The sequence below is a fragment of the Drosophila suzukii genome, unplaced genomic scaffold, assembly GCF_043229965.1.
Source record: "Drosophila suzukii unplaced genomic scaffold, CBGP_Dsuzu_IsoJpt1.0 scf_4, whole genome shotgun sequence".
NCBI classification, from domain to species: domain Eukaryota; kingdom Metazoa; phylum Arthropoda; class Insecta; order Diptera; family Drosophilidae; genus Drosophila; species Drosophila suzukii.
This window is the reverse complement of record NW_027255927.1, coordinates 414,608-438,538: the sequence shown is the minus strand read 5'-3', so window position 1 is coordinate 438,538 and position 23,931 is coordinate 414,608. Positions and strand designations below refer to the sequence as shown.

At 39.3% G+C, this 23,931-nt stretch overlaps 1 protein-coding gene across 1 annotated transcript in view; it reads right to left on the bottom strand.

Annotated features, from left to right (window-relative positions):
* Positions 1-247: 247 nt before the first annotated feature.
* dpr21 (defective proboscis extension response 21) overlaps positions 248-23,931 on the bottom strand; it is a gene marked incomplete at its 5' end in the record, with an annotated part of 428,500 nt that continues 404,816 nt past the window's right edge. The window contains 2 exons of the mRNA XM_070999149.1: positions 248-385; positions 446-614. Coding sequence (XP_070855250.1) covers positions 288-385; positions 446-614 — 267 coding nt within the window. The remainder of the gene's footprint in view (positions 386-445; positions 615-23,931) is intronic.

Here is a 23,931-nt window from a genome sequence, read left to right as displayed (position 1 = left end):
CATATATATATATATATATATTTATGGGGTCAGAATCGCTTCCTTCTACCTGTTTCCTTTACCTTTCCGACGAATCTAGTACACCCTTTTACTCTATGAAGAACGGGTATATAAGCTTTTTATACAGTTAAGATTAACCCTAAAATTAGAAGAAAAGGGATATAAACAACCGATTTATTCTAAATACTTAGATTGGGCCTATACTCCCTTTAGAACGTCACCCCAGTAAATACATATTTTTGAAATTGTTGATTAGAATATCTCTTTTACTTTATTATTCACAGCACTTATAAAACTACATATATTATGTATATTTGAAGAAATAAACGATTTAAAGTATCAGATAACAGTATATGTGATCTTTGAACTGCTGCAGGATGATCACCTAGTAGTTTGAATATTGTGAAAATTAAAAAAGATATTAAACAATATAAAATATAGTTACCCTTTAAAACATGGACATTTACAGACTTTGGGTTTGCGTTTGATGGTAAGCAAGAGTAGTTTCCTGAGTCGGTAATTTTCGCTCGTTGAATCAACAGGTAGGATGTAGTTATGTCTCCTTTTTCAGTTATTACTGATACTCCTCCTCGTGGAGAATCATAGTTTATTTCCTGTAAGAAAGTATGAATTTTAATGCCGTTTTACGCTTCAGCATTTCTTTATGCGTAAAAACCAGAGCTTTTAAATAACTGTCGACCGTCTTTTCCTGACTCAGAGCGAAATCGCTTTTTTCTATTCTGATTTGTCCTGGTTGTTCCAAACCCGTTTTGTCGTGTTCAGTGAAGCAAGAGGCAAGCAAATCGTTAAGCGTCTGTTTTGCTGACGAAATATATTAATTGCAATCGTTAACAAAAATATTTATAAATGTATTTAAATTGTTCTATTAAAAAAATTATATTATTTCTTTTTTACAACAACGAAAGTAAATGTGAAGACCGTTTTCGTTGAGTTTTTCGGTCAATAAGTATTTTGCTAACTCTTATTGTGCGAGCGTTTCTCGTTCCGCTCTTTACGCACTGCTCATTGAAAGAGCGACATACAAAGAGCTCAACGAAAAGCGCTCAATAGAAAACATAAATCAATACAGCAAGAGTCTTTTGCTCAGAGCGAGAGCGAGAGAGTATGAAGTTTTTCGGTTGTGCTCGCAACGGGAGCGCAAGAAGAAAAACGGTCAATAGTTATTTGCGAGCTATGGTAAAAACACACTACTTTGACATAAACATACGACTTTACTATAGACCTTAAAACTATCGTAACCCTAAATTTAAAATTCTACCTAAATCTGAAATTATATTGTTAAGGTCATAGAATTCGTTTAATAAGTATTTAAGTCCTTTAGTAAAAAAACCACAAATAATTATACCCGTTACTCGTAGAGTAAAAGGGTATACTAGATTCGGCGGAAAGTCTGTAACAGGTAGAAGGAAGCGTTTTTGACCCCATAAAGTATATATGTTCTTTATCAGGATCACTAGCCGAGTCGATCTAGCCATGTCCGTCTGTCAGTCCGTCCGGATGAACGCTGAGATCTCGGAAACTAGAAAAGCTGGAAAATTGGGATTTGGTATGTAGATTTCTGAGCTTCTTACGTAGCGCAAGTTTGTTTCAGCAGGGTGCCACGCCCACACAAGCCGCCAAAAACGGTGGCTCCTACAGTTTTGATGCTAGAATAAAAATATTAGCTGAAATGTATTGCTCTCATCAATACCTATCGATTTGCCACGCCCACTTTAACATCAACTTAAACGCCCATAACGCTTACATCTGTCTGCCGCCCACATAACCATATATTGAGATAGCGGGTAGGTGGCTCATTACAATCTTGTATATCTGCATCTCCCTTTGGTCGCTTTAGCTGAGTAACGGGTATCTGATAGTCGACTAGAGTTCTTTCTTGTTTTTCCGAGTTACTCGTAGAGTAAAAGGGTATACTAGATTCGTCGGAATGTATGTAACAGGCAGAAGGAAGCGTTTCCGACCCCATAAAGTATGTATATTCTTGATCAGGATCAGTACCCGAGTCGATCTAGCCATGTCCGTCTGTCCGTCTGTCCATATGAACGCTGAGATCTAGTTTACGAGTTTACAAGCTACAATACTGGGATTAGGCATGCAGATTCCTGAGATTCTTGCGCAGCGCAAGTTTGTTTCAGCAGAGTGCCACGCCCACTCTATCGCCCACAAGCCGCCCACAAACTTCAAAAAATCGTAAGTATGAACGGAAAATATTAAAGACAGAAAATTGGGATTTCAGATTTAGATTCCGCAGCCCGAAGCGCATCTTAAGTTTGTCACGCGAATATGCCCCGCCCACTATAACTCCCACAAACCGCCCAAGCCTGCGGCGCCTACAATTTTCATGCTAGAAAAAAAATTTTAACTGAAATGTAATAGTCTCGTCAATACCTATCGATTGAGTTTGCCACGCCCACTCTAACGCCCATAACGCCTAAATCTGTCTGCCGCCCACATAACCATATATTGAGATCGCGGGTAGGTGGCTCATTTCAATCTTGCTTTACTGCTTGAATATCTCTATTTCCCTTTGGTCCCTTTAGCTGAGTAATTATTCGTTCGGGAGGGCAGAACCTTTAAGCGATAAATATTCGACAGCTTCGGTTATATTGACCATCTCTTTTCTTGTAAAATGATAGAATGATTTAATATACATCAAGAAAGAACGCTATAGTCGAGTGCCTTGACTATCAGATATCCGTTACTCAGCTAAACGGAGCAAATGGGAGATGGACATATAAAAGCAGGAGCGCCGCAGCTTTGGGCGGTTTGTGGGCGTTAGAGTGGGCGTGGCACACTTTTTTTTGGTTAATCAATAGGTAATAACGAGACCAATATATTTCAGTTGAAATTTATTTCTAACACTAGAAAACAGCTAATGTACAAATAGAATGTTGTTTAGTCTTTCAATAAAGTGTTTTATTTAGTGCGAACTCAATTTCTCTCGACATCTTTTCAAAACTTTAAGGAGATAAAGCAAAAACCTCGATCAAACAATGCCAATTTGCGGGTACTATTTGATCTGCTTAGTCTTCCAGTGCTCAATAGACTTTGTGGCTTTTCGTGATTTCTTTTCATAGGTAGTAGGCCAAGGTGATTAATATGCGAGTTGTGTTCAAAAGGCTTAGTTGGCTTCTGAATAATAATAGCCTTGCTTGCGTTTCGCCGTAAATGCAATACAGTCTAAACAATTTTAAATATATGGTCCTTTTTTTCCTTTTAATTTCTTAACTTCTAACACTTTACCGACACCAACGTGTCCAAGGCCATTATTATATTTAAGGAGTACGGGGGCTTCCATATATTTTGGAACATGTAAAAGTGAGCCTCGATAATTTCTAGTTTTAAGGCCCATCGTGTTGTTATGGGACTTATTTATCTTTTCGTTCTGCAGACGGACTATTTTTTCCTCCTAAAAAATCTCTACAAAAATAAAATCAACAAAATAAAATAACAGGATTTTTAATAGGTTTTCTTTAAATAAAACAAAAACGGTTTGGAGTATCAATGGAATTCTTCTGTAAAAGTACATTTAATGCCATTATTTGTGAGAGTCGATATCTTTTGCACGGCCCCCACTGGTATGATTGCATAAGTCCAGAGGCTGTACGCAACTTTTGACGTTTTTCAATCATAAATTGGACCATACTGCTGCAATCTCACGTTGAAATTCTTACATAGTTCATTAATCTACGCTGCTTCAGGTCTTGCGTCAGTTTGACCTTGTAAGGATGAAGGCCAAAATCTTTTTGCGAAATTCGCCACAACGACGTCACGGAGATGCTTACTGACTCCGAACTTCGGAATAAAATTTGAATAATATCGATTCGTTGCTGGATAGTATATCTTTCCATAATGACAGAACCTTATTGAAGAGAAATATCAAAAGAACGGGGAAAAATATGCCGTCCCTTGCTGTCCCTATCGGTCTTCTTTTGTATTTAAAAACCCGATTCAAGCCGGACAAATAGTAGCCAACTGTGACTGCATACCTTAATATTATAGAGAACCTACATCTAATATATATTTTATTTGTTTGCCTTTTGCGACTCTACTCACTGTCAACGGTCAACTGTGACATCACTGTCAACATAAAAGGGCAAATGGGCGCATAAGCACTTGCACTGACCCGAAAGATGGTGCACAAGAACAATGCCCAACTTAGTCCTCCAAATCTGCGAGCCTTCGGCAACTCATGGATGAGTGTTTCGCGGAACAGGTCAGTAGTCATCTCAACTAAGCCCCATGACGCGAAGTAACGAGTTCTGGATGCCCTGCTTCAGCGGATGGCGGAGATTTTTAATACGTTTTTTTAGACACAACAAAAACGGCTTGGAATATCAATTGAATTCTTCTGTAGAAGTACATTAAATGCCATTATGTATGAGAGTCGATATCTTTTGCATGTCCACCACTGGTATGCTTGCAGAAGTCCAGACGCTGGACTCAACTTTTGATGTTTTTCAATCCTAAATTGGACCAACTGCTGCAATCTCACGTTGAAATTCTTACAAAGTTCATTAATCTGCGCTGCTTCAGGTCTTGCGTCAATTTGACCTTGTAAGGATGAAGGCCAAAATCTTTTCGCAAAATTCGCCACAATGACGTCACAGAGATGCTCACTGACTCCAAACTTCGGTATAATTTTTGAATAATATCGATTCGTTGCTGGATAGTATATCTTTCCATGATGACAGAACCTTATTGAAGAGAAATATTAAAAGAGCGGGAAAAAATATGCCGTCCTTTGCTGTCCCTATCGGTCTTCTTTTGAAGCGACCCTATTGAAAGCCGGACAAATAATAGCCAACGATTTACTAGTCCAACTGTGATCAATTGTGTCAAGTGTGACTGCATTCCTTAATATTTAGAGAATCTACATCTAAAATATATTTTATTTGTTTGCCTTTTGCGACTCTACTCACTGTCAACGGTCAACTGCGACGTCACTGTCAACATAAAAGGGCAAATGGGCGCATAAGCTCTAGCACTGACCCGAAAGCTGGTGCACAAGAACAATGCCAAACTCAGTCCTCCAAATCTGCGAGCCTTCGACAATTCATGGATGAGCGTTTCGCGGAACAGGACAAGAGTCATCTGAATTAAGCCCCATGACGCGAAATAACGAATTCTGTATGCCCTGCTTCAGCGGATGGCGGAGATCGATGCGGACGTGATACAGCTCAATAAGAAGGTAAGGAACCTGGAGGATTTAGTCGACAACCTGCGATCAGTCCGTGAGGATGTGTGTCAGTTTGAATGCAAGCTAGCAACGACGTCATTGCCCGCGTGCGATTTTCGAATACATGGGGACTATTAGGTCAATTTCAATCATTGTGTTTTAACCCACACCCTAAACCACCATATTGGATTTGATCCCATAAATATAAACAAAAATGGGAAGTTTTCGCGAAAAAAAATTTCACGTTTGCGAGCTCTAGCACTTACCGTTGCGAGCACAAGAAACCACAAAGCCTAGCACTAATAGGCATAGGATCAGAGGCTCCGATTTAAATACACGATGAGTTCAGAAATAAACTATTCTTAAAGAGGTCATGCATCTCAAGAGTAAAAAAGCTCTTGGTGCCCAGTTTACTCGTCGTAGAATTGTTCACGTCAAACTCAGTGGGCAGAATTCAGTACGCCGCATTGAGAGAATTGAAGAACTTTCGACCCTCTCTCAAGATGAACGCTTTATCGCCTTTCCTCCCTCGATTTCATAATTATGTCTTACCCATTAATCTTTCTGCGTTATGTTAGTGTCAGTTGGTTCTGTTTAACTTTAAATAATGAGCTTTGTATAGAAATATTTGTGTTTCATGTTTTCAATGCAGGATAATGGCAGCTCATATGCAGGCAGTATTATTAAAATATTGGCAAAGAAAAGAAAGGGCTTAAGGTAGTACATGATATTGCACACAGCATAACAAAGAACATAGATGAATTGAAGTCCGTTTTTTTCCAGTTTGTTATCGTTGTAACAGTGTCTCCCGAACGTGCTTAAATACTAAATATTCTGACTAATTATTTAACTGTGGAGAATATTGTATACACCGGGCTGGTCGGTCCGGGTGGAGTTGGACTAGAAAATTAGTTCTTAGGTTGCACATAAAACCAAATGATAGTACATTGGAATATCTATTCTTAGAAATTGGAGCTTTAAGCATTAACAGGTTCTGGTCCATTTGATCTTCATTAAGGATATTGTTCGTACCCAAGGGTGCTCAACGTGACCAGCACCCAACAAATCAAGCAGTAGCCAAGTTGGGAAGAGTACCAGGCGCTCATTAGCACCCACTGCAGATGAGAATTGCTGATCAGCATATTATACGTCTCACTAACTCACCTTCTCACCGAATCAACGGTACACTGACCCGGCCATGCAGTCAGCACATTTTGCAGTGTCAGCCGAGCCAATTACGCATACGGCTGCCATAATCAAAATTCCCTGACCCACTTTAGAATATAGCTTATTTTACTAATCATTACACTAAGCTTCCGTGTTCCAAGTAGTATATAAGCATGTATCAAATGAAGAATAAATCAGTTATCAACGCAACTTATAACTCCCCGGTTCTACTTCCTATCTCTGGGAATACACTATCTCATCTAGCAGCTAACCAAGTTAGCTCAACCTCAGCGGAGCTCCAGCATCGCCTTGTCCGGCATCGCAGTAAACATCGTTACCATTGCCGCGACTCGATCGTCCTGCCAGCAAAGCGTCCCCAAGCCAGCGACAAGTGCTCATTACACCCTTGTCCCGCGGTGTGACCCAGAAGTGTCTACTTCGGTTAGACACAAACATTGGTGATCCCGACGTGATCCTTTACCAACAAATGATCAAACTCCAGCAACCTCTTTCCCACCAAAGGCTGAACCTCTAACTGGTGATGAAGCCCGTTAAATTCCCACTACATCCAACCGTCCTGGAAACTATCATTCATAGAGGAAACAAGTCACACAATCATCGATATACACAGTCGATACTAAAAAAACCAAAATGAGCTACAAGTGCAGATCCAACAGATCATAAAGAATTATAGCAAGGATTCGGTCGAACGACGACACCGAGACGGCTATTATTCCGGTAAGCAAAATCTATTAAACGATCTCTGGTAGCAGTTTTTCGACCTAGATGAAGAAGTCCAACAAGCGGCATTATCCACTGGAAGTTCACGACTAGTAGCACTTAAGGAGCTGGTCGAAAAACATCAGAAAATCTTTCCGACTGGAAGCGGACTTCCGAAGGCCCCCTGATGAACTTCGGCCAACTTCAAGATCACAACAGGAGATCAAGTCAAACGAGACTCCGCAACTGACAGGGTGATCCGACAGTTGCAGAGAAGATGCATCGAACTGGAATCATCATTAACATTAGCCTCGAACGCCCCAACCGTCACCCGAGCCCTACAAAGGCACCTGGATCTCCATTGGGCGTTACTGAGGCAAGCCCACGACGAATTGGATAGGACACCTGGGGCCGCAGCTCTGGAAGAAGCAGAGCTAGCCCAATTCCACACATTATACGAGGAATACGAAATGAACCTGCTTCGAGAAAACGAAGCGCCAATGAGCCTAAACTTGGCACTTCCGTCAATTAGCATTCCGGAGTTCAACGGCGAGTATCTATACTGGCCACGGTTCCATGATCTCTTTGTGGAATTGGTACACAATAAACCATATTCGGCCAGTCAAAAACTACATATTCGAGTTCGCTTCGTGGTGAAGCGAGGAACGTCTTGACAGACACAACCTTCTCACAGGGTGGCTATGACGACACCTGGTTGCGATTGAAGGCCAGGTACCAGATCGGCAAAATACTAGTACTCGCCGCCATAGCAAAAATTTTTGACCATAAGCCTTTAGACGGCTCCTCGCGCTAACTAAGGGCCTTACATGACACTATCAAAAACTCAAAGAGTACTCTTAAAAACCTCGATGTCAGCATAAAATCCGGGGATCCAATCCAGTGTTTTATTATCAGATGAAAACTAGACCAGTAGTCTCTAGCTGCACTGGAAAATTCGCGGATGTCCCAACGGAAATTCCAACGTTAAGAAGTGTACTGACGTTTATTGAGCGGCCCGCTTGCATGCTAGAGACAATAAGCGCTCAACCTACAGCAACTCTCCGCCATCAGTCAGTTCATATTGATATTTTTGACCAGTTCGTTTTTTTTATTATTTTCATATTTTTATGAACTAATGTTCTTGCCTCATTAAAGGAATCGACAAGAATCTTAGCATGTTTGTTCATTGTTTCTTCTTGTATTACCCTATTAGAGAGTCAGTTGCTCCCATTCCATAATAAGTATTTATTCTAATGTTTTTGACACTTTTAATATAATTCTTTGTCCTAAGTTGTACCTATCCATATATTCATTTTTAAAATAGGAAACTGAAAGAGTCTCTTCAATATTTCTGATTATCCTAAATACCCTATTCTCAAAATCTGGTTCCTTATCTAACGGTATTTTTATACACTCTTGTGTATTCATTTTTGTCAGCTTTATTTATGTGTTTAAATTTGTATACCCTTGCAGAGGGTATTATGATTTCAGTCTGAAGTTTGCAGCGCAGTGAAGGAGACGTTTCCGACCCCATAAAGTATATATATTCTGCTGCCAAAGAAACGGTCAGAGAAATAATGATATTGATTATGAAATAATTGTTTTTAAAAAAATGTTGCTTTGTTGATTTTGATCGTATTTTCTTTTAGTCTGGGATATAGAATATTTTAACTTTTCAGCATTACGAATATAGTTTTACACAAATATCACTGAAGCTGGCAACAATCCTTAAAAATTTAACATGGTGTTACTTACATTGATTATATTTTATAACTGCAGGGGTATACAAATTTCGGCTTGCCGAAGTTAACTTCCTTTCTTGTTTTTAAAAATTTCTCATATACATAATCAATTTATGTTCAGATGTTTATCTTCATTTATTTCAATTAATTCTCTTTTTTTGTACGTATATGAATATTTATACCCGTTACTCGTAGAGTAAAAGGGTATACTAGATTCGTCGGAAAGTATGTAACAGGCAGAAGGAAGCGTTTCCGACCCCACAAAGTATATATATTCTTGATCAGGATCACTAGCCGAGTCGATCTAGCCATGTCCGTCTGTCCGTCTGTCCGTCTGTCCGTCTGTCCGTCTGTCTGTCCGTCCGGATGAACGCTGAGATCTCGGAAACTATGGGAGCTAGGCTATTGAGATTTGGCGTGCAGATTCCTGAGCTTCTTACGCAGCGCAAGTTTGTTTCGGCACAGTGCCACGCCCACTCTAACGCCCACAAACCGCCCAAAACTGTGGCTCCTACAGTTTTGATGCTAGAATAAAAATTTTAACTGAAATGTATTGTTCTCATCAATACCTATCGATTGACCCAAAAAAAAGTTTGCCACGCCCACTTTAACGCCCACAAACCGCGAAAACCTGTGACGCCCACAATTTTCATGCTAGATAAAAAATTTTAACTAAAATGTATTGGTCTCGTCGATACCTATCGATTGATCCAAAAAAAAATTTGCCACGCCCACTCTAACGCCCATAACGCTTAAATCTGTATACCGCCGGTAGGTGGCGCATTTTAATCTCGCTTTGCTGCTTGCATATCTCCATATAGCTGAGTAACGGGTATCTGATAGTCGAGGTACTCGACTATAGCGTTCTTCCTTGTTTTCTTTTTGAATATATTTTTATTACAATTGCTTATGCGTTAGGTACATTAGATCTTATTTAGATCGTTAGCTTGGCCTGAGGCCCTTTTTGTTATACACTTATTGTGTAAAATGTACGCTTTATAAAGAATATACGCACACAAAATTATAACAATTATCAATAACAATACAGTCGACAAATGTGGGTCGATACTTGTTGATTCAGATTTATTAATGACACTAGCAGTGGAGTCGACTCTTTTAGTATCGATTAACCCCATTTTTGTTCAATCATTTATATAAAATTTATCTTCAAATTTGCTTATCCTTTTATATTTCATTTATATTCACTTATAAAGAACTTAATTCTGTGAATTTTAATTAAAATTTATGATTTCTCTTTTAACGCCCACAAACCGCCCAAAGCTGTGGCTCCTACAGCGAGCAGAGGTGAGGGACACCGCGAGCATTTCGAGAACCGGAAGCCAAGACGAGCATCATCAGCAGCCTTGGAATCAGTGCGAGGTCACACCGAGACCAACCAAGCCACCCAACCGCTGGGCACTGGGCCAGAAAGTTAATTTTTTGGTTAAAAATCTGTAATTTCTTTCCTGGGATAGCTAGAAGGATGCAATTTTTTGCGTTTTTCTCTCAAAAGGTTGAACTTTTCAACGAACTAAAAGTAAAATTTATTGTAACTTTATATAATGTAGATAATCCAAGCCAAAATCGGAAAATTTTACGTTCATCGCGGTTTTTTATTTTTAAAAAAATAACTAGAAGACGCACTCAATCAATTTTCATACACGATTAAGTATGAGAGAAAAAAAATTAAAAAAATTGCCACCACCATAAAATATTATGTCGTTAAAGATTTATGAACCGTTAAAAACTGCAACTTTCGGAGGCTCCCACTTAAACGTTTATTTAATAATCGAAATAACAACATTTTCTATTTTTTTCTTCTTGTTATCTCTTTGGATTCTTATAATAAAATTATTAGAAAAAAATTGTTTGTAAAATATTGTTTTTTAATTTGTTTAATGTTAATTTGATTTAATTAATTAATTAATTTTTATTTATTTATTTAAGATCATAGTAAAGTTTACAAATCTAATACTAACATAGGGGGTGTAGTGCTATCTACGAGGTCTTCGATTACCTATTTATTTATGCTACATTTATAATTGTATAATATATTTTAGTTCTTCTCCGAAGAAAGTACAAGAAATGCAGCATACCTTTAGGCATACTTAAGTAGTCCCTTAAGCGGTCTGCCATTCATTTCATCTCTGCGCTGTAATTTCCTCTTTCCGCATGGAAACTATACAAATTTCGAAAGTGACATGAACGGTTAGCGTACCTTTCTGTACCAATCACATGGAATCCCACATAAGCGGTCAACGTGGCGCTCACAACATTTGTCAAAAAAGAAAACGAAACGGATTATATTCGCTTGCCTTCAAGCTCAGCTCGAAACAGAAACTGAGAGTCTGTCTATTCTAGTGATCATGATTTTTCTGTCCGACCCTCAATATTGGCCTTTACATTAAAATCCTTGGGATTTCTATGACAAATGGGGCATGTTTGCATGAATTTTGCCTGTCATAACGTTTAGAACTTTTCCGTCTATTAATGTACAAGATAGCACGAATTCTACTGAAATATTGGTATTTTCAGTAATCGTTTGGAACAGTTGTAGACTAGAAATCTCCTTTTCCAAATTATTGTACTCCGATAAAATCAATTCTTTACTTTCCTTCACGAATTGTAACTATATCGGCCTACAAAATTTGTGGGACTGAGCCGACTTGTTGTTCCAAATTATTTCGCCAGATGGTCTGAGAATAATTCTAAGGGGAATAAGAGTTGTTGCGACCAAATTTTCATCCTGTCCAGGCCCATTCAAAAATTTTTGGTTGGTTGCAGAATGTCCGCTGCTTCCGTCAAACCCATAGGAAAATATTGTCTGCAAGTCAAATGAATTGCTGCCTAAACTTATTATTAAGTCTGAACACAAAGTTTAAAGCCGTTGGGTCGTGTGATTCACTAAAGCTTGTAGATTAACTTCAGCTCTGTCTTCGGAAATTTTCACAGTCTCTGCGGACTGACGGCATTTATGTTTAGACTCTCTTAAAGTATTATAAGAAGGCCAGATGTCGGCACTAGGTTTCTTTAACGATGTTCGAATGGCAGTATTGTTCAATGCTAAACTAAGATTCTTATCCCCAGGCATCTTTGCAGTATTTGTTCCAGCTTCGAGATACTTCTGTAAATCATTATTATGCTCTACACTTATATGTGAAATTTCTCGACTCTGCGACCGGTTAGTTCGGGTCTCTCCGCGGGACGAGGAGGGGTATGAAAGCTCGTCGCGGGCACGGCGACGCTGTGTTTTACAGTGTGATCGCGTCGCGACACGGATGACTACGGGTAGCACGGTGCCGGACCACAGGCGATATGGACTGTGTGGGGTGAGTTAACGAATGTTCGTGTAACCGGAGATCAACAGTGTGTTGGGGTCACGCAGCGTGACAAGGGGGGTACTGACACACTTGTCGCTGGCACGAGGGCATTAGATAGAACAGGACGATCGCGTCGCGACACAGGAAACTAGAGTAGTACGGTGCCGAACCACAGGCGATCGAAGAACTGTGCTAGAATGAGTTGACAAGAATCTCCGGGTGATGGAAGTAATAAGTCTTGTGGGTGTTTAGATTTGTAACTTACTTTATTGAGCTGTTGATCAGAGCGTAACTACTAGTATGACCCGGAAGCTTGGGTGCATACATTATCTGTTATGTTATGCCACCTGCATTTGTGTTGACCTAGTTTAGCTTCTGGTTTGTTGACTGGTCGTGTACGCTGCAATGTCACCAGTATGCTGCTTGTTGAGCTGTCCCGCTGAGTATTGACCGAATGTCCCATACTTGCAGTGTCGGCACTATATTGTGCTGCTATTGTGCGCCTGGTCGCTGTCCCGTATAAGTTGCTTTGGTCGTATGTTCTGCTCGCTGACAACTTACAACTCCGTAACCTTGGTTACGAACATTCTCCCCCCATTGACGGGTTCGTCAACAAAAGCGGAGAGTATCCACTATTTGTCAGTTGTCGACATGGTGCTTGTTCCTTATACGGATCTCGTGTTTCAGTTCGCACGTGAGGAGAATTCTACTCGTCTCCCACAAGGACTGCACCTTCTTTATCCAAATGGTCCTAAAATCTTTCGTCGAGGAAACCAACTGTGGATACGTAGTCCGATTGGTTTTGTTTGGCGTGACCTACGATATCCAGCTGAATGCGGTGTCCAACTTCATCCTTTCTCTTATTGGACGACGGGTCCGACCTGGTTTTCCGGCGTGCTGTCCTGGCCTTGCGCCGTAGCGATAGTCCTGTTTTGCGCGCTGACGTGTCATCGTGGGATGATGAATCAGATTCCGGTGTTGAATGCGATATTGGATCTGCCTTTGTTAGTGTTTAATACTTAATAAAATTGCTTACTTTACCATTAAGAATGTATATATATTTTTTTGCTGAGGTCTCGTTAATCATCTATAAAAACGGTGGTGTTCTGTGCGTCGGGTCTGAGTTTGTCGCAATGGTGTCTGAAGATCATTGCGAAGTCGTTTTGGACCATGACGGTTCGATGCGATATACTTGTGTTGCCACGTGTTGGTCTTTACTGGATAACATCCCAGGATTTTATGTACTTCGAAAACGCCGTACGGTCTTGAAGCCGATACCTTGGTCCTCCAGTGCCGGACGCCGATCCCCTGGAGATGTATTATGACTCCAATAGTGATTCGGATAATGAGTAGTAACCACGTCCTTTTTTTGATTCACTTTAAAACTAAACATATTCTTAAATAGCAATGATTTTTTTTTATTCCGTGGTCCTCACCGTTTTCACCCGACTCATAGGTATTGGAGAAGTGACGCTCTGTTCTGCGACGTTCTCTTGGTGAAATATTCTTGTCTGTTTACCCTTTCTGATGAGTACAAAAATTGATGCTAGCACAGTAATATTACGAGACCTGCTGCAATGGAGATTGGTTTAACGTAGTTCACCTGCGTAATTGTAGCCGGTTTTTTCTCTATTGTCGACCTTAACGCTGGGTGTCCCTGTAACGTAACTATTGTACTCCTTGCAATGCAGTCCGCATTCATTGTCACGATTCCATTATTATGCACTTTTATTTTTCCTCGTTCTTCCCCACAAACATAGGCTAGCGTTATTTCCTGTGTTGTAGCGAAAATCCAAGAATTTAGAGCATCAAGGGGATACCATATGCTTGTCGTGTTGATCCTTTCGGGTTTGCAGCTGGGTTTTTGTTCAGCTTGAATGGCTGCCAGGGCGCATTGGAACTGCTTGTGCGCTGGACCCAACGTCGTTTGTTTGTGTGCACTGGTTTAGCTCCTCCACACTTAGTGCGAAATGTCGATCTCGATGATAATATATATGATATATATAATTTTGGGTAGCTACTGGAATTGGTGTCAATTGATATACGTCGTACCCCTCTTCATCCACTAAAGGTATTTTAGTATGAAATATAAGGGTATCGTCCAATTCCTGGACTTCTGAGACCATCACCTCATAGATATCATGCATAGTCTCATGCGTAACAGGTAGCCGCCTCCCCTTCGGGATATGGGCCTGTATGTTTATAAGCTCCTTTCGTACCTGACTTACGGATATTAATGCTGGCCTGACTTTGCTCTTTTTAAACCGCTAATTATGTTGATGACTGCTGTCTGTGTCCTCTTAATATGCCCTGCTATTAGTGTTAGCTCTGATGTCACCTGTGCCATGTTCCCAGTTCATATGGTATATTCGAGGTCTGTGACGTGTGTTCCATGTTTCTTACCCTTCCTTCCATTTCATCATTCTCATCGCGTTTATTGTACTATCTAAGATCGAAGTCTGATTCTTGAGCAGATGCGTGTTGTACAATTCCTTAGATTGGATTCTCCAGATGACATCCTCCATATTCTGCGCATTCTGAGAGTCTAAAACTCCAAATAGTCCGTTGGCGAGATTTCCTACCAGATTCAGGGCTCCTCTCCGTTGTCGAAGATGATTGAATAGCTGTTGACCATCATACAGCTCGCTGGATTCTTATTCGAGCACCTGTATTATTGTCGGATAAGACCCACCTGGTTGATAATTCTTCAATATTTTTCTTAAATGCAGTGATTTCCTGCGCTAACAACCGTAGATCAAAATATGATGTGATTGTCCATTCTGCTGACATCAGAGCTATTCTATTCCTTAAATCTACATATGTTCCCGTACTATTAGGTAGTGGACCCACCTTTACGGAAGGTTCTGCCATGACTGGGACGGCTTGGGTGGCGTAGGCAACGGCCAGCAACACTATAAATTGGAACATAACCTTGCCCTTTGAGTGTCTATTGGTAAAATCTCCAGACGATGAATTGCTCTCATGCATTCTCTTGCTGAAGTCCGAATGTTGACGACTAGGATTGCCGCGTCCTTTCCTGCGTGTACCGTCACTATTCTCCCTAGTGGCCACTGCAACGGCGGCATATTGTCCTCCTCCACAAGGTCTCCTACGGCAACCGTCTTTTGCTTTTTTGTCCATTTTGATCGGTTTTGTAATTCCTGCAGGTACTCGTGGCTCCATCTTTTCCAAAAATCCTGGGTGACCTTGTCTACTTGTTTCCATCTTGTCACTAGCCCCGATCGTACCTCCTTGTTATGAATGTCGGGAGATGCGGTTATTGGTCCTCCGATCAAGAAGTGTCCTGAAGCCAATGTAGACAGATCGGGTGGGCTGGAAGAAATGGGAGTGAGAGGCCGAGAGTTTAATATTGCCTCTATGTCGATAACAACTGTTTCTAATTCTTCATATGTCAAATCTGCCGTTAACACCGTGCGGATCAACAAATGTTTTTGTTGATTTCACTGCCACCTTCCACAGTCCTCCAAAATAAGGTGCCCGTGGTGGTATAAAATGGTACTCCGTTCCTAGCTGCGACCAAGTTTTCGTAATTGGTTCCCGAGCCTTATCCGAACATATCGTAGTTTTTAACTCGCAACTCGTTTTTCGATCTGACAAAATTCGTGGCGTTGTCACAATAGATGCTCCTTGCGACTCCTCTCCTTCCATTAAATCTTTTAAGTGCTGCCAAGAACGCTTTAGTGGTTAGATCCGATACCACTTCTAAATGTACTGCCTTGGTGGTAAAACAACAAAAAATGGCTAAATAGACCTTGTGGGGTTTCTTTCCTCGGATTTTGTAATGCACAAAGAATGGCCCGCAGTAATCCACCCCACTAACATGAAACGGTCTTGCAATTTGTACCCGATCGGTTGGTAGCGGACTCATGATCTGATTTAACAACTTTGGCCGAGCTCGGCAGCAGGTGATGCAGCGTCGTACTGTCGTCAATGCGAGTTGTTTTCCCTTGATCGTCCAGAATTGTTGTCGTGTGTTTGCCAACAGTGCCTGAGGGCCACAATGCTTAAGCTGCCGATGCTTGTTCTCAAATATGAGCCGCGTTACTTCATGACCTGCTGGCAGCAACATAGTATGTTTTTCATCGAATGCTAGACTTGAATTTTGGAGTCGCCCTTCTACTCGCAGTACCTTGGTATTGTCCAGAATCGGGTCTAACGACCGGTAAGGATCTGATACTGCCACACAACCGTTCTTCTGCAACTGAGTTATAGTAGGCTGGAATACTATTCCATGTATCTGTCGCACTATTCGTTGTAACACCTTTTCTCGTTGTTCCGGCGTTATTGGTCCTGCTTCTCTCTGAGTGACTGGTCGACAATTGTTTCCAAAACGCAACATCCAGGCTGTTATTCCTACCAGTGTGTCAAATAACCCATGGTGGCTGATTTCCGTGATCTAATCATCGATTTTGATTAGACTCAGGACGTGATTGGTTAAAATCCGTTGTTCTGGATCCTTCGTGCTCAGCACGTGCTTAGTTTGTTGTTTCCAGGCTTCTTGGTTTGCTGTCAAAAATGGCTGCCCATTAAACCACAACTCCTTTCGTTTAAGCTGTGTTGCTGAATAACCTCTTGACGCAAGGTCTGATGGGTTGTCTTCTGATGCTACATGCACCCATTGCTCCGGATTTGATAGTTCATGAATCCGAGCAATTCGGTTTGCCACGAACGTGTGAAACGATGATCAGTAGATCCCCTCGGATTCTTTCTGCTAGCTCAGCTCCTAGCACAGCTGCACATAATTCTAGTCTAGGCAATGTTTGTTTTGCCAAGGGTGCCACTCGTGATTTTGCGCATAGCAGCCTACTTACTATTGTACCGGTGGATGAGATCGTACGAAGATAAGCAGCCGTTCCATAAGCGACTTCTGACGCATCAGAATATATGTGCAGTTCAATGGCTGTTGGTTCTGGCGGTAGAAACGGATGCCTGGCGAGCTAGCCAATACCTGACTATCATTACGAAACGCCTGCCAATGGGTTGCATTTTCCTTGTCCAATTCAGTATCCCATGTAGTATGTTCACATGTCAAATGCACACTGTACTCAGAGTTTCACATTAATATTATTACATACACATTGTAGCACTTACTCAAAAACTTAGCAAAAACTCAAAAAATTAAACAAAAAGAAGAAAGACCTAAAAATAAAAAAAAATTACTAATGAAATGTAATAGCATAAGTAAATTCGATCAAAGTAATGAGATAAGTTATATAAACACAATGGGATTGATCGATACGAAAACAGTGGACTCCACTGCAAACGTGATTAATAAAATAGAATCGACAAATATCGATCCCCATTTAACAAATATATTGTTATTGATAACTAGCGGATATATTCTTTATAAAGCACAATAGGTGTATAACAAAAAGGGCCCTAAGCCAAGCAAACGATCTAGATAATTATAATAAAAATATATATTCAAAAATCTTGAAATAAATATATATAAATTGAAAACAAAACTTTTTCAAAATAATGGTCTAAGTAATGAGAAATGAATTGATTGTCTAAGAAATATAATTTCTGAATAATGAAATTAATAAAATAAAAATAAAATATAATAAATAAAAATTAAAAAAAAACATGATTGTAAAAGAACACAAAAAAAAGAGAACTAGATTTTGAGAATAGATAATAGGGTATTTTTGATAAATGAAAAGATAACAGAGCCCTTGTAATTTCCTAAGCAAATATATGGATAGGTACAAAGCAAGCCATACTTCAATTGCACAACTCACCAATGTTAATCAATGAACTCGAAAATGAATGCATTGAAAGATATAACATACAATTTTCACGATTGATCCATTGCACTGCTTCATAAAAAGGAATTATTCTGAGTACAGTACCATTGTAAAATTTTTTCGGAAGTAAATAAAGATCCGTTTCTTGGTAATGTAATAGTGGTAAAAGCAGCATGGAATGGAAAGAAATAAAGGATAGGCTGACAGAAGTAAAAAATAGGTTTGACAAATCCATTAAATGCCTAAATCAAAACAGAAATATACGAGAAGGCACCATAAACAAACACGCTTAAATACTAGTAGAATGCTTTAATGAAGCACGAACGCTAGTACATAATAACAGAGAAAAACTAAACCAGTCACACTGGTCATATGCCTTAAAATTAGTCCTACGGATAAGATCCAATCTTATTTCTGTCAAAGAAAAATACGATGACTGACGACTGAACCTAGTCAACAACTAGAGTCAGATACCGATACTACTGAAAAAATAGATTCAGAAGAAGAAGAAGAAAATATTGACAAGAAAAATATAAATGATTTAACAATACCTGCCGTAATCACATTACCTGAGGCAGAAGAAAAAAATTGGTTAGTACCTGAATCTAACTGTAGTACTGTTGAGGATAAACCAGTCATAATACCGGAGCAAGAAAAAATGGCTATCACACCAATTTAATTCCTAAAATTAGCCTCATCACTCATACCAGAGTTTGATGGTAAGGCAAAAAATTTAAAAAGTTTCTTAAATTCCTTAAATTTGGAAAACTCCCTGAGGGAATCACAGGAAGCTTTAGCAGTTAATCTGATCAAGACTAAGCTAAAAGACCATGCACGAAACTTAATAGACAATGAGAATTAAATCTCAGAAATAATAGAGAAACTAAAAAATAAAGTTAAAGGAGAATCGGTAGATGTAATTTCGGCAAAACTATTGAAACTCCAACAGAGGCAGAAAACAGCCAATCAATACGTTCAAGAAGTAGAGAAATTGGCAAAGGCACTAGAAGGAACCTACATAAATGGCGGACTGTCCACAGAATTAGCCACTCAGTACAGCAGAACACATGCCGTCAAAGCAATGACCAAAAACTGTACGATCGATAAGATTAAACTTGTCATGGAGGCTGGCACATTCAACACATTGGATGAGGCCATGTCCAAATTCGTAAACAGTTGTACGGATGCAACAGGCAAATCAAACACGGTCCTGTTTTACAATAAAAGTAACCGTGGAAACTCCGCGGAAAAGGTAATTTCCGCTCTTATAACAAGAATAATAGTAACCGTGGTTACTATAACAATAACAGAGGACGAGGCCAAGATAGAGGAAGTTATAGAGGAAATAACCACCAAAATAGGGGTTATTACTATAAAAATAATAATAACAATAAAAATAGGGTAGCCCAAAACTCCCAACAACCTTTAGATACAGATACAGGCTTCTAAATATATAATCCCACATAATTTTCATATTGCCATTCCCTGTGATGGAATATTAGGAATCGACTTTATCAAAAAATACAACTGTCAGGTAGACTTCAAGCCATCCGAAGATTGGCTTATAATTAGACCAAATAACTTAAAATTCCCAGTTTATGTTCCGATAACATACAGTTCTGGCAATAGCTCCATAATTCTGCCAGCCAGATCCCAAGTTGTCCGAAAATTAAAATAGATTCAATTGAAGACAGTGTGTTGATTCTAAACCAAGAAATTGAGCATGGCATATACATAGAAAATACCATAGCATCCCCAGAAAATGCATTCATTAGACTACTTAACACAACAAATACAGATAAAGTAATCAGCATTAACAGAACTACGACGTAGTTCAATCAAGCAAAGAAAATAGAGAAAACTCTGTATTATCTCAAAATTTTCCTCCACAATTCCGGACACAACTGTCAACCCTATGCACACAATATAGCGATGTATTCGGATTGGAAACCGAATCGTTAAGTAAAAATCATTTTTATCAACCAAAGCTGAGATTGAAGGATGAAGAACTTGTTTATATCAAAAACTACTGAGGTGCAAAAATAAATAAAAGGTAAAATTGTGGAACCATCTTCACCTGCATCTTATTAGTTCCGAAAAAGTCGATCCCGGGCTCAGATAAAAAGAAATGGGGATTAATAATTGACTATCGTCAGATCAATAAAAAACGTTCTTCTCGACAAGCAATGGTTCGTATCGCTTCACGCGATTACCATTCGGCTTAAAAATCGTGCCAAACTCTTTTCAGAGAATGATGACTATAGAATTCTCTGGACTAGATCCTTCTCAAGCATTCCTTTACATGGATGATCTAATAGTCATTGGTTGTTCCAAAAAACATATGCTTAAAAACTTATCTGATGTTTTTGAGAAATGTAGGAAATACAATCGAAGTTACATCCTGAAAAAAGCTCCTGTTTATGCATGAAGTCACTTTTCTAGGACATAAATGCACTGATAAAGGAATCACGATGCGGACAGCGCTAGAAGATTTATTGCATTCTGCATTATTACAGACGTTTTATTAAAAACTTTGCCGACCATTCTCGTCACATAACTAAGTTATGCAAAAAAAATGTAACATTTGAATGGACAGCTGACTGCCAGCATGCGTTCGAACATCTTAAATCGGCTTTAATAGAACCAACATTGTTACAATACCCAGATTTCAGTAAAGAATTTTACATAATAACAGATGCTAGTAAGCAAGCTTGTGGAGCAGTTTTAACTCAAAACAAAAATGGACTTCAACTCCCAGTTGCATACGCATCAAGATCGTTTACAAAGAGTGAAAGTAACAAAAGTACAACGGAACAAGAACTTATAGCAATTCATTGGGCAATAACACACTTCAGACCTTATATTTATGGTTACACTTCACTGTCAAAACAGATCTCAGACGTACGTACCTATTTTCCATGATAAATCCAAGTTCCAAACTCACGCGAATAAGGCTTGAATTAGAAGAGTTCGACTTCACTGTAGAGTATCTAAAGGGTAAAGATAATTACGTAGCAGATGCGTTATTGAGAATAACCATCGAAGAGCTAAAAGACATTACCAGAAATATAAACAAAGATATCAAAGTAGACAGAAATCCTGCGCAGTAGAAAAAGAAATAGAGTTGCCTGGGCAATCTATAGAAAAAGCGTCAAAGCCCAACGTATACGGAGTCATCAGTAATGACGAAGTACGTAAAGTAGTGACCTTGCACGTAAATAATATGACCTGTTTCTTCAAACATGGAAAACAAATTACTACAAGATATAATGTTAGCGATTTATTTACCAATGGAATTCTTGACTTAGGTCAGTTCTTCCAAGGGCTTGAAATGCAAGCCAGTATATATAAAATCAGCCAACTAAAAGTGGCACCGTGGGAAAATATCTTTGAACAAGTTTCAATAGATGATTTAAAAAAAAATGGGAAATAAGACACTGAAATCATTGAGAGTAGCGCTACTCAACTCGGTGACCGTAATATATAATAATAAAGAAAAAGAAGATATACTGTCTACATTTCACAACGATCCAGTACAAAGAGGACACACTGGCATAACTAAAACCTTGGCCAAGGTCAAAAGATATTATTATTGGAAAGATAAGACCCGATATATTACTAAGTACATGAGAAAATGTGAAAAATGCCAAAAATCAAAAGTGACAACTCATGCAAAGACTCCTATGACAATCACAGACATTCCAATAAATGCTTTCGACAGAGTGATAGTAGACACAATTGGTCCACTACCAAAATCAGATAATAGTAACGAATATACAGTCACACTTACATGTGATCTAACAAAATATTTAGTTGCCATTCCAGTTGCCAATAAAAGTGCAAATACTGTCGCAAAAGCTATTTTCGAATCTTATAAATTTAGGTACGGTCCAATGAAGACGTTCATTTCGGACGTGGGAACCGAATATAAAAATTCTATCATAAGCGACTTGTGCAAATATTTAAAAATTAAAAATATAACATTTACAGCACACCACCACCAGACAGTTGGAACAGTAGAAAGAAGTCACAGAACATTTAACGAATACATACGCTCATACATATCTATTGATAAAAATGATTGGGACGTATGGTTAAAATATTTCGTGTACTGCTTCAACACTACACCCTCAATGGCACATGATTACTGTCCATATGAGTTAGCTTTTGGCAAAACATCGAATTTGCCAAAACAATTTAATACCATAAAAAACATAGAGCCTATATATAACATAGATGATTATGCTAGAGAGAGTAAATATAGATTAGAAATAGCACATAAAAGAGCTAGAATTATGATAGAGGGAAATAAGAGGAAAATCAAAGTATTTTATGACCTTACGGCTATTGACATAGATATATCTATAGGAGATAAAGTTTTATTGAAAAATGAAACAGGACATAAGCTAAATTCTAAGTATACTGGACCATATACGGTAGAACGTTTAGAAGAGAACGAAAATATAATAATTTCAAACAATAAAAATAAGAAGGAAACAGTACATAAGGATAGACTAAAAAATAATATTTCATAATCAGTTCACTACTCTTACAAATATATCAAGTATACATACATAGAAGTAAAAACATAATTAGACAAAAAAAAAACATTACAAATTAAAATGCAAAAATTTATATATATATTTTTATATACAAATTAATTTTATTTTTCTAAAGGAGGGAGATGTTGTATGTTCACATATCGAGTGCACACTGTACTCAGTGTTTCGCATTAATATTATTACATACACATTGTAGCACTTAGCCACAAATACAAGTCCCAAACAGTTCTTCAAGTGCCTGGTAATATGATCGCCGTTGAGTGCACTGGGACTGGGCTTTTCGGCGCTCCATGTGCCAGATGTTGTAAACATTTTGTTGCTAAGTAAGGCGCACATGCAGTCCCGCATGTCACCGTATTTAAATGGAAGTATCGCATTTTTTCTAGTGTGTTTCGTCGCCATACTATGAGTTGATAGCCCTTGTCTTCAGGATGAACCCAGATTTGTCGATACATTTTTTCCACGTCTGCTGTGAACACGAACCGGTGAGTTCGGGACCGTAACAAAATTGATATCAAATCACTCTGAACTGTCGGCCCGACCCTTAGGATGTTGTTAAGGCTCTTTCCTGTTGAGCTAGGCGCCGAAGCGCCAAAGACCACTCTTAATTTTGTAGTGGAGCTGTCTGGTTTAAGGACGAAATGGTGGAGAATAAAGACTCCTTGGTACACTGGAAACGTTCATACTCATCCATTAAGCTCACGTATCCTTCTAGTATTGCCGGGTACCGTTTTAACTGACGTTCTAGACTGGAAAATCTCCGTTGAACCAAAGCTAATGTTTTTCCTAGTACCCTTGGATTTTCTGCAAACGGCAACCTTACCATTCTTCAAAAAACCTCTCTTGGACTGTCATTGCAGGTACCTCGGTGTTAAACGTATCTAGCTTCCTAAATTTTTCCAGGGCTGGTATCGGATCCTCCCGTGTTATTGTCGTGACATTTCCTGCTATGGCTGCTGGCAATCGTCGCCTCTATGGATTCCGACGGTTGGTTTTTCATCATTTGTGGTAAGATAAGCACATCGATCTCCTTCTGAAAGTTTGACCTTAACGATGACAGCAGCTCACGGGCACGTGGCGAAGATCCCCGCTCCTGTTGTTCAACTCCTTGAATACCTTGTGATGTGCTGAGGGTGGGGAGCGCAAGTTTATCTGCCATCCTTCTGGACATGAGATTTAGCTGAGAGCCAAGGTCGATAATTGCGCGTCAATTTTCTCGCTTTGCGGCTTGTCCTTGTACTGCCACAATGGCTGTGGCGAGTAATACGTACGTATTCGGCTGTTGTTCGAGGGCACCTTGTTGATCATTGTGGTTTGCTGATTTGGACCTGAAGCATCCATTGCTTACAATGGTTGATCTCGGGTAGCAATGGCAACAACCGGCGCCGTGGGTTCTAGATGTTTGTGCAACATGGAATGATGCCGTTTACGGCAAAACTGACAGGTCATTGG